Below are 12,311 nucleotides of genomic sequence, written 5' to 3'. Positions count from 1 at the left end.
GTTCCGAAGTCCCAATCTGGGCGTGTAAGTGGGAACGCCTCGTCGATGATGGGCTGGAGGGTAGTGGGTCTTCCATTTTCTCCGAGGACATTTTTCCTGGCTTCATTGAGGATACGCTCTCGTTCTTCCATTGTGAAGAGAGTGCGGAGTAATTGCTGGCAGTCGTCCCATGTGGGACGATGGGTAAACATAATGGACTCCACTAAACCTATAAGACACTTTGGGGTCCTCTGAGAAGGGAGGATTCTGAGTCCTCCAATTATAAAGGTCACTAGATGAAAAGGGCCAATATTGATATTGCTGAGCAATGCCGGTACCGATGGCACGCACAGGCAGAACTGGCACTGCTCCTTCTGAGGTGGAGGAGGGAGCCTCCCCTTCTTGTTCCCTGGCCCCTCGAGACCTTAGCAGCATTTCTCCAGTTCTACCTGGCGCCCAGCGTGGGGCCAGGGCGGGGGAGTGTGAGGAAGCTCTTTCCGGCCTCCCGCCTCCCTCTGCTGAAGAATCTGGGGAAGCTGCAGCCGCCTGGTTCCTGCTGGGTTCCCTAGCCGCATTTTCTATTCCCCCGGCAGCTTCACCCCTCTCCTCTGCATACGGGGGTGGCTGCTCAATCGGCGGGAGGGGGTAAAGAGGAGAACTGTCGGGGAGGACAGGCGGCGCACTTGGGCGCACAGGATTTCTGGCCCTGCGATCAGAGGGCTTTGATTTTTCCTGGGCAACTAGGACGGAGGTCTTTTGTGGGTCAGTATGAGGTTTCTCCACCAAAAAGGGCTCTAACCAGGAAGGGGGATTCTCGGCCAATTTTTCCCAGACAAGAATATAGGGAAGTTGGTCAGGGTGGCCCTCAGGACCTGGCCGGGAGACAATGGCTTTGATCTTGCCAATAAGGTCCAAAGAAAGAGACCCCTGGGCCGGCCAGCCTACTCCGAAGGAAGGCCACTCGACTGAGCAAAAGGTGTCGAGCTTACCCTTCTTGATGCCAATGCTCATACTTAAGGCCTGTTCCTTGACCTTGGGAAAATGGGATGTTAGGGTCCAGGCTTCCGAGGCTTCCCCAGAGAACAAACTACACAGGCATAGAGATGTAAATTCAAGCAAAGTCTTTATTCAGCCAGCTAGCTGGGGTCCAAGTCAGCCCGATGCAGAGGGTCTCAACAAGGACCCCGAGCACTCAGAGCCAAGGGTTTATATAGCAATTTCAAAGCACTTAACTCATAGTAATTTTCTATAACTATACATTATTCTTGCAAGACATATATCCTGGGGTTAAGCAAGGGCAGGGTAAGACTACTCCTCACTGGTTAGGGAGGTTCTGCACGATAAGCTTGGTATGTAAGATTTACTGACCAAGGTTAGCTGACCAAGGGTCCCAGCTGCCCACCACCCGGTGCTCATGATTAACTTGTTTTTCAAGGCCTTACCCAGGCCCAGGGTTTGTTTTTTTGTTTTTTGTTTTTTTTTCTTCTGAGTCACACTCTCAGAAAATGGTTTCTAGGTTTCTAAGATGGCTATGCTTATGCTAATTTACTAATCTTACTAATGCTTAGATTCTACATTTCCCCACTTTCCTTTGACCATTCCAATCATGGAATGTTTGTTTCTTCCTGCTGTGTGAGTGAATGATACTGCGGTCTCAGCATTAGCACCTGAACAGCACTCACTCTTTCCCTAACAAAGGCTATTAGCCGGTTTAAGATACAGGGACCTAAAGTGAGAAGCAGTATAAAAATAAGCAAGGGCCCTGCCAGGGTGGATATCAGGGTTGTAAACCATGGGGATTTAGTAAACTAGGATTCAAATAGCCCTTGGCTGGCCTCTCGCTCTCTCTTCCTTTGATCTAGTCTTTCTCTAAGTTTAGACATTGAATCTCTTACTATTCCGGAATGGTCTGCTGTTAAAGTTTAGCTAAGTTTTATTAGTTCTTTTTCCTGACTCTTAATGCTCTCTGCACTCCTTTACACATATAATCAGAAAAGAAGCTCTTTGAAGGTAGAGTTCTTGTCTGACATTAATGCCTCAATTTCCCCCATTATATCCAGCTCAGTAGTTGGCATTTAATAGGTACTAAATAAATCTCAGTAACAATTTACTGAGTACTAACTGTGTTGCCAGGCACTATACTAGTAGCTATGGTCAGGATGGGTGACAAATATGAGAAAGACTACATTTGAGGGAGAATCAGTTTTGAACCAGACCCACAGTCTTGCTTCTTCATATATTCAAGAAGTTTGAATTATGGTAGAGATATGGATAAGTAAATAGGCAATTACAATTACAACACAGACTAAGTGCTATGATAGGAGTAGGTACAGGATGCAGATAGGGCAGTTAGGTACATAAGCCAGAATTAGGACTTCTGGCACTGCTAGCTGGAAGTAATAACTCAGCTGAAACCTGAAATATGAGTATAAATTTAACCAACTTGAGAGGGAGAAATTTTATGACAGAGTAAATCTTTCTACCTCAGTTGACCTCTCAGCAGCATTTCACAGTAGTCCTTAATATTTTTTTTTCATTGCTTCTGTTACTATACCTACCTGGTTTTTATTTTCTCTAGTTGCTTTTCTTTTTTTCTCTTTCTGTCCTCCTTCTGGTACTTATCTTTTTCCTGCACTGTATTATCCCTAAGTGATTTATTTTATGTCTTCCCATGACTTTGATTGTATATACTAATAACCTAAAATGTATATCGAGGCCAAAATTTTGTTCTGAACCACAAAGTATATGTCCAGCTGCCTGTTGCTCATTACCACTTGATTTCAACTCAAATGTCCACAATTAAATTCATGATCTTATCCATTGTTTGCCTTCTAGAGTTTTTTGTTCCAGTAAATGGCACCACCATCTACCTAGCTGCTAATTTTAATTTTCTGAATTGTCTTAATCATACCCCTCATCACTGTCATATACCCATTTTTTCTTCCTCGCTAGCACAATATCCTGGTGTACACTGTGTTGTTTCAGAGAGCCACTGTATATCCTTCAGGTCTCAATTACCATTTTCACAAGAAAAGGTTTTCTCAGCCTTCCAGAATACATTAGACTGCTATATACTCCCATAGCACCCTGCATTTTCCCTTACTGGTACTTCCCCTTACCATACCAAAAGCCCAGCAAGAATGATATTTAACACCTAAGAAGAGAGTGGTGAGAGATAAAGCTGGCTTATTGGGCTGGTCTTTGCTGTCCTACTTGTTTTTATTATTTCCAACAGAATTTAATTTTCCTTTTAATTGCTTATTGGGTCAGATTATTCAATAACATTAATTATTCTATCAATTATTTTTGTAAACATCTTTTAAACATCTTTGTAAAAAGGTATAAATTTTGCTTTCATCTCCAGCCTTATTTTATCATTTTTATTTTTACTTAACTTTTTTGTTTTTAAATCTGTCCTTATTTTCCTATACAGTGAGAAATATCTTTGGTTTTCATCCAGTGCTTTGCAGATCCGCTTTCATTTGTTCAAGTAAACATCCATCCATTTCAGAGGCCAGGATAATGAGACTAGATCTTTTATTTTAGATTTACCTTTGAGGTTAACAAAATATTTTAATTTGATACAGTAGTCATAGCTACATACATAGCCTTTAAACAATTTTCTCAACTTTGAAGACTCTTTACTCAGTGTTCTTCCTTCCTGATCAATGCTCTTTCCTTAAACAGTTTCATCCATGCCCATCATCTTTATGGTAATCTTCACAAGCAGTGTAGTGAGAAGACATGGACTTTGTAGTCAGATAGCCCAGAGTTTAAATAGCCTGAGACCACTTAGTAACTGTGTAATCTTGGGTAAGCTGCTTAACCTTGAACCTCAGTTTCCTTATTTCTTTATTTGCTTTAAAAAGATAAAATCGTGTACTATGCTGATTAAAAGCATGGGCTCTGGAGCCAAACTGCTTAGATTCAGATTCTGGCTTTACCACTTACTAGTTATGTGATTTTTAACAAGTTATTTACCCATCTGTACTTTAGTTCCTTATTTGTAAAATCTAAAATAGGGATAATACAGTATTCTTTATTTATAGAGTTGTGAGGATTAAATGAGTTTATATTTGTAATATGCTTAGAATAATGCCCAATACTTAATAAATGTTTATCACCAACAAGAACAACCAGAGCCACTACCTTACAGGGTTTTTTGAGGATAAAATGAGATGTTAAGTACCTAGATGTAAAGTACCCAGCCATGCCTGGCACACATGGTTTCTCAGAAAATTTGTTTCCTTTTCTCTTTCCCTTCTTGCTTGTATTCTTTGCTGACCAACATTACTACATGTCCTGAGCATCTGTACTTGGGTATCTCACTGACATACAGTTCTAAGTTTGAACTTAACTATCTTTTTGTACACAGTTCTCCTCGTTGTCCTGTATGCTTTATTCAGCTGTCACAAATATCCTTCCAATCAAATTAAATATCAATCTTTACCTCCTCTCTTATTCTTCAAAATCTCAAATTGTGATGACTATCTTTAGATAGACCCATTCTGGCTCCTGAATCATTCCTGGCAAAGATAAATAGTACTTGTTCTAGTGCCTAAGTTCAACATTAGTCATTCTCCCAGACCTTAGACAAACAGCAGTATCCCCGTTGTTCATCACAGGGCTTTATGCTGTTCCTTCTCTGGAGACAGGACTGTGTGGTGGTAAAGAACATAGGCTTTGAAATAATGAAAATCTGGGTTTGACTCACAGCTTTGCTTCTTAGTACTTGTATGAAATTAAATAAATTACAATTAGTTTCTCATATTTCCTCATCTGTAAAAGGGAGTATTGCAGTCTACTATATTGAGTTGTTAGGCTTAAATGAAATAATTTCTATAGACCTTTTAGCAAAGTGCCTATCACAAAAATGTCAACTGCTCTTATTACTACTGTTTGCCATTCATGTCCCAGTAATGTATTCACCATTGTTGTCAGATTTTCCCTGTAATGCTACAAAAGATGTGATCATTGTATCTAAAAACATACCAGGTACAAAGAAGAATATAGGGTCATGTTGTCTGCAGATGGAGATAGCTTACTTTCCAACCTCGATGCCTTTTATCTATTTTTACCTCGTTGCTCTGGCTAGAAGTTCTTCTGGATAATATAATGTTGAATAACAGTAGTAAAAGTGGGCATATTTGTCTTGTTCCAGATCTTAGGGGTTTTATGGACTGAATTGTGTCTCCCTAAAGTTCATATGTTGAAGTTCTAACCCCCCAACAGTACCTCAGCATGTAGCTATATATATATTAGGTGATAAGGTAAATAAGTGATTAAGTTAAAACAAGGCCATTATGATTGATGCTAAACAAAAGTCTGACTGGTGTCCTTATAAGAAGAGGCAATATGGACACACAAAGAGATAACAGCAGTACATGTGTACAGAGGGACAACCATGTGAAGAGGCAGCAAGAAGGTGGCCATCTGCAAGCTAAGGAGAGAGGCCTCAAAAGAAACCAATTTGACACCTTCATTCTGGATTTGCAGCCTCCAGATCTGTGGGAAAACAAATTTGTATTGTTGAGGTAATCTGAGGTATTTTGTTATGACAGCAATAGCAGACTACTACATGGAGAAATGCTCTCTTGTGGGCATGTGGGACCAAACTGGGGCTAAATGCAGTAAACACAACTCAGGGACCACCAACTCATTTTGTCTTTCAGCAGCATTTGACATTATCAGCTACTTCCTCCTGTCATGACATCTTAGTCTCCTGATTTTCTTAACACCGCTTTGGCCATTCTTCAGCTTTTTTTTGTGAAATCTTGTTTTGTTTCTATTTACCTTTCAAAAGTTCCTCAGTGTTCTATCCTAGAGTACTATCTTTCCCTCTTTGCACACTCTTGCAGCTAATCTCATCCATTCCTATGCCCAAACTGTAAGTTAATAACTCCAAGATCTTTATGCTAGTCAGATCTTAGTCCTATATTCTAGACCCTTATATCTGTAGTCTACTAGAAGCCTCTACTTAGCAAGTGCACTGGTACCTCAAATTAACTGGCACTAAAATTAAATGCATTATCTTCCCCCATCAAACTTTTTTTCTCTCTTTTATTTCCTGTTTCAGTGAGTAAAACTGAGACAGATTCTAGAGTTCTTCTAAATTATTTATCTACAGAGGTAATCCTTGCACTACCACCAAAGTATTTAGAGTATATAATATATAAAGCCAGCAAAAATGAATGTATTGGCTTGCTGATTTAGTGAAGATGATCAGTTTCATATATATGTGGAAAAATGTTCACTCTTGCTTATTCAAAGGAATGGAAATTAAAATGGGCAGTGAGGATTTTTGCTTAGTAAAGTGGCAAATATTTATAAACTTAAAAGCTACCCCATGCTGATGAGTTTGAAGCAAAATGAATTTTCAAATCACGTTTTAATTGGTTAAACTTTTCTGGAGGGTAACGTAGCAATATGTATCCATCAGACTTACAATATTTTATGACTTAGACTCAGTAATTCCCTATCTAGTAAATTAGCCTAAAGAAATACCTAGAGATGTGCTTAAGGATATTTGTGCTAATTTCTTGATATGGAAAGAATTATAAGCCATCTAATTAAGAGTAAGAAGATCATAATTAAATTATGATTCATTGATATGATATATTATATAGCTGTTAAAATTAGGCTTTGATAGTATATTTAAAGATATGGGGAAATGGGATAGAATGTAATGAAAAATCAGGATTCAAAGCCATAAACATGTATGGTATGACATGTTGGCATTATAAATAAATGAATATATGCATGGGGAAAAGACTGGAAGGACATATCTGTGTGAACAGACTTTTATTTAGGCAAAAATGTGCAGGTTAAAATTTCCATTTTTTTGTGTTCTTTCATTTTCTATGTTTTTTATTACAAGTGCCACTTATACAATAAGTAAAAAGGTATGTGAATGATAATGCCATTTCTGTTGAAATAAAAGAAAGGACATTTTTTCAGGATAAATTTTTAGTTTCCAAATTTTATTTTTGAAGTTCCTCACTCATGGTACTAATAATGACGTTCTCTCCTCTTTTCTATTCCCAATGCAAATTCCTCATACTTTTTGGTTTTAGTTCTAGAATCTTTAACATACAAAGTTTTGTTGATTTACCAATGTTGTAGGTTAGTTTGAGTTAATGGAAACAAAGTACTATATTGAAAAGAAATCTGTCACCATAAAGACCTGGATCTAAATAAAGCTTAGCCTCACACTCACTGTGTCCTTTGGCAAATCATTTAATCTCCGAGTTTCAATTTTCTTAACTTTATAAGGGGATAAGAAATAATACTTTACATCCAAGAACTGTTGTGAGGCTTAGGAGGTATTATGTAAAGTTCAAAATATGACTTCTGGCATGCAGTATTTAATAGCTGTAAAAAGATTAGTGTTGTGAAGAAAATCTCATTTCATCATTCTCTTAATTGATAGGCTGATACTTTGAGCATTTAATGAACATAAATACATACAGTGTAGTATACAAGGTACGTCTTTGGAAAAAGGAGATGTTATCAACAAGTTAACTAATTAAAATGACTTGTTTCAGTTTTACCTATTGCTGAAGGTCCACGCTCTCATTCTTTTCAGGTAAAAGACTTAGCTTCAGACACACTTATCCAGCAGCACGACGACTTGGATTTGGCTCTGGATGGCTGTTACAGCGGAGATACAGTGGTTATTTTTCCAGGAGAATATCAAGCTTTTAATCTCGCTTTATTGACTGATGACATCATTATAAAGGGTCAGCAAGACAGTTTGCAATCTTTTTATAGCAATGCATATTATAATGGACAAATTGTGTATTGTAAACATTAATAAATTATTAGAAATTAGAACAAAGTTTATGTATCACAAAAATCCCTTATATGCCTTTTACAATTGATATTTTTCTCATCTGTTGAGTATATTATCTGCACAGGTGACTTCATCTGAACATATATACCAGAGAAAACTAATCAATGAGACTAGTTTCTCCCCATGATAATATAATACTAAAGCATAGATTCTAAACCAGAAAAAAAGCAAAAAACAAAAACCTGGTAGTAATATTTTCTGTTAGCTCCATCCATGTTTTTACCCAAACTACTTTTTTCTCATGTCTCCGCTGTACTTCATATCACTTTTGTAGGAAAACCCAAATGTAAGGCTATATTAAAATATACTCAGCATTTTCTCAAAAATGTTAATTTACATGCAGACTTGCTAAAAGAGAAGTAGAAAAGCAGAATTTACTAAATTTCTTTAGATTCTGAACATATCTAGTAATTTTATTTCTACCCTTTTACACTGAAGTAAGGATATTCCCACTGTCCAGCAAAAAGGAAAGAACAGGTGACTTAAACTGTGTACATCAATTCAAAAATTAAGCAAAACTTTTACTAGATTTTGATGAACAAAATCAGTTGTATTTTGCTGAACTAAAGATTGTATTTGTAATTTTAAAACTTGTAGACTTCTTCAAGATCCAGCCTCTTATTTTTGGACTGATGTTAATTTTGGATTGATGATTTGACTACTTTAAAGCAAAACTATGAATATTAATCTTGTAATGCAAGAGTCTCTGACTGTCTTTTGTTAGTTATGGTAATTTATTATTTTGAAACTAGGTTATAGTAAGATACTTTTTGTCTCTTATACACTTTGTAAATATAATTTAGGGAAATATGTAGTAGAATGAGTATGTTGAATAAATACCTTAAGTACATTTAGATTGATTATAAACCTAGATTCTTCCATCATGACATCAAAATATGAACAAAATATTATAGTGAAGTACCTAATTAGTTAACTGATTACATATATTATTTTATTCGAAATATGTTAAAAGAGAAACTTAGTAACAGCAAGTATTATTGAATGAACTAAGGGCTTTAAGCTTTGGAATTACTGATTTAATTGTTTTTTTTGTCCCTGTGAATCAGGAGTTGGAAAGAGAGAGGAAATTGTTATTACTTCTGAACCTTCTCATGACAGTTTTGTGGTGTCCAAAGCTGACAGTGTGAAACTAATGCATCTATCTTTGATACAACAAGGGACAGTTGATGGTATTGTGGTGGTGGAGTCTGGTCACATGACTCTAGAAAACTGTGTATTAAAATGTGAAGGAACAGGAGTGTGTGTTCTTACAGGGGCTGCTCTGACAATTACAGACAGTGAAATAACTGGTGCCCAGGTATTCCATTTTACAACTATGGCTTTATGTGATTATAGATAATTTTGAGTGATCTTAATATGCAAACAAAGGATAACAATTACTTCTTTGAATTGCATTATAATTAAGCTTAGAAACTGGCAAAACTTAGGGAAATGAACAGCCTAAGTACAAACTAAGGAAATATTGAGATTTTTTTAAAAGTCCAGGAATCAATGTCTATAAAACAGATCATGAGTCAGTTACTTGATGTTTTATTTAAAAATAACTATGCATTCCGCTATCAGACATTGCTGATATTGCATTAGTTCTGACAACTTGAGCCTTCAGATAACAATCACAAAGATCATTAAAGGACTGGAAAATTGAAATAAAAAGATTACAGTAAGAAAAATAAAAGGACCTTTTTATAGAATGACTTTTTTAAAATTTCCACTAAAATAAGAAAATTGGCTTTAGCAGCATTATGAGGGGTTCAGAGTATGTATAAATTTTTGTAACTTTTGAAAAGAATTCCTTAAAGAGATTTTCAGCTCTTTTAGACTTCAACCTTTCTGCTAGAATTAATGATTCTGTAACAAATATTAATTTTCAACATTTTAAAACATGATCTCTACAATAATTGTTGCATTCACTGTCTACTCATGTAACTCAGTGTACTTAGAGTGTTCATATACAATTACAATTTTCAAATCTTAAAGAAAATTTTGGAGAAGTATGTGTGTGTCTCATAGATTGTTTTATTTGCCTTTAATTTACAGGGTGCTGGTGTTGAATTATATCCTGGGAGCACAGCCATTTTGGAAAGGAATGAAATTCATCACTGTAATAATCTTAGAACTAGTGACAGTTCAAAAAGCACCTTAGGTGGAGTTAATATGAAGGTATCCTCATATTTCTTAATATAGAATTATAAATAACATAAATATACTAAGTCTTTAAAATTTAGTCTAAGTTATCACTGATATGACAAAGTATGTACAGTTTAAATAGTACGGTTTAAATGATGGTTGATAGGAAACAAGTTTAGTCTTATAATTTAATAATTTCAACTTAAATTCTTAGCAAATAAGTGACTATGAGAAAGTGGGTAAGTTTTGCTTTTATAAAAACGTTTTGGATTTTTCACTGAGCAGATCTGTAATACATTTTGGAAAGTAAAGCAAATTAAGAGAATAATAACTATTTGAGAAGTATTTGTCTTATTTTCAAACTTTGTAAAATAATTTAAGCAACCAATTAAAACATTAACAATAATTTTATAAGTGAAATGCTTTCCCATTCCTTTCTACTTCTGTAAATCCTACCTTCCTAGGTCCTGCTCTAGACTTGTGTATTCAATGAAGTTTTTTTCCTAGAACTCGTTTACATATCATTATTTGAAATTATTTTCATGCTTATCATTTTATCTGAAATTATTTTAATATTTATGTTTTATTTTAAAAGTCAGCTTCATGGGATATAGCTAAGCTATCCTCATTGTAGTTACTTTTATCAACAGCTGATAAAAATAAAATGAAAACTTCATTTAATATTTCCATGTTAAACATTTTTGTAGTTATATTACATTAATCAGTGTAAGGAAAATAACTTTCAAAACTGAATCAGTTCTTTTAAAGAAACCTATAAACCCAAGAATAAATTCTAGTTTATTACATGTTAGTCCATATTTTTTTTTGTAGAAATAACTGAAAAAACTAATTTCCTTGAATAATTTAACAGGTTCTTCCAGAACCCAAACTGAAGATGACTAATAATCATATATACAACAACAATGGCTATGGAGTAAGCATTCTTCAACCAACTCAACAGTGTTTTATTGTAGCAGAAGAAGCTCTCAACAAAGGGGCTGCTTCAGGAGATAAAAAAGATAATATGCTCTCTAAAGTAATGCAAAATCTGAACCTGGAAATGAATAATAATAAGATAGAAGCAAACATAAAGGGGGATATCAGAATAGTCACAAGTTGAAGCATCTGGATTTATGTTAAAGTTTTCTATTTCAGATATTTAATAATTCTCATATCCCACAGAAATCGTAGTTTTAAATTCAAAACTTAATTTTAAAATATTTATAACTATTTTAATCCTTATTCATTGATTCATTTTAACATTTAATAAGTTTTGAGATATAATTCACACATCATAAACCTCACCCTTTTAAAGTATGTAATTTAGTGGTATTTAGTGTATTTTTAGTATAATGTACTACCATAATCATTATTTAGTTCCAAATGTGGTTGTAAACACTGTTTTTAACACTCTCAGTTTAATAAGAAGCATTAGGTGTTTACATAGAGAATAGAAAATAATAAAGTTTATAGCCAATTTCCTGATTCATTCAAATTTATCTGTGGTAGTAACTGGAATAAGGTAGGACAAAGTATATTAAATATTAGGCTTAATTGCAGGAAACGAGGAAATCCAAAATAAAGAGAGGTAGACAATATAGAAATGTGTTTCTCCCTCATTCAAGAAGTCCAAAGGTAGCCAGAGGTGGGTAAGATTCCTCAAGGGAGGAACGACCTAAGACAGGCAGTCACAGGGGGGCCATCAGGTGAGAAATTGGGGATCAACAGAGGTGAGGCTTAGAACCTCACCCCCCGTTTTGAGAGAAATCTTCTGCATCCGTGGATGTTTTGTTGCCCTTGTCTAGCTTGGATTAACAGTCTACAGGCACACACCTGATCATCTACATTTGCCCTCTTACAGCACTAAACTATGTTTTCTACCTTTATCTTGCATCTACCTACCACTTCAGCATTTTATTTAAAAAAAAAATAATAATAATAATAATAAGGGAGAAATGTGGGATTCACATATAAATCAAGTATAAAAATCAAACGAAGAATCATAATTGACCTGAGTTTATAGTTCATGAGGCGTGATCAAAACCAAAAGTTTCTGTGATATGACTGCTCTTGCACTGTTCACCATGTAAGAACTTATTCACTATGTAAGAACTTGTTCACCATGTAAGAACTTGTTCGTTATGCTTCAGAAGATTGGAGACTGTTGAGAATTAGGCTTGGGGTTAATGATTGTGCATTGAGTCCCCTATACAGAATTTTATTGTTGTTAACAACCATATGATCAATAAATATGAGAGATGCCCTCTCAAAAACAAACAAAAAAAGAAGTCCAAAGGTACTCGGTATAGGGCTAGGTGGCTGGTAGGTAGTT

General features: G+C 35.4%; 1 protein-coding gene and 1 long non-coding RNA gene across 2 annotated transcripts in view; one reads left to right on the top strand and one right to left on the bottom strand.

Annotated features, from left to right (window-relative positions):
- SHCBP1L (SHC binding and spindle associated 1 like) overlaps positions 1 to 11,464 on the top strand; it is a 35,534-nt gene extending 24,070 nt beyond the window's left edge. The window contains exons 7-10 of the mRNA XM_037021108.2: positions 7,565 to 7,718; positions 8,899 to 9,149; positions 9,890 to 10,012; positions 10,851 to 11,464. Coding sequence (XP_036877003.2) covers positions 7,565 to 7,718; positions 8,899 to 9,149; positions 9,890 to 10,012; positions 10,851 to 11,099 — 777 coding nt within the window. The 3' untranslated portion in view covers positions 11,100 to 11,464. The remainder of the gene's footprint in view (positions 1 to 7,564; positions 7,719 to 8,898; positions 9,150 to 9,889; positions 10,013 to 10,850) is intronic.
- On the bottom strand, positions 3,500 to 7,666 carry LOC140844467 (uncharacterized). The gene is made up of 2 exons (XR_012122834.1): positions 7,530 to 7,666; positions 3,500 to 5,484 (listed from the first exon to the last, which is right to left on the bottom strand). It is a non-coding gene; the product is annotated as an uncharacterized lncRNA (long non-coding RNA).
- Positions 11,465 to 12,311: the final 847 nt, after the last annotated feature.

The sequence above is a fragment of the Manis javanica genome, chromosome 11 (assembly GCF_040802235.1).
Source record: "Manis javanica isolate MJ-LG chromosome 11, MJ_LKY, whole genome shotgun sequence".
NCBI lineage: Eukaryota > Metazoa > Chordata > Mammalia > Pholidota > Manidae > Manis > Manis javanica.
The sequence above is the reverse complement of the archived record's forward strand: the minus strand, read 5'-3'. Positions and strand labels throughout refer to the sequence as shown.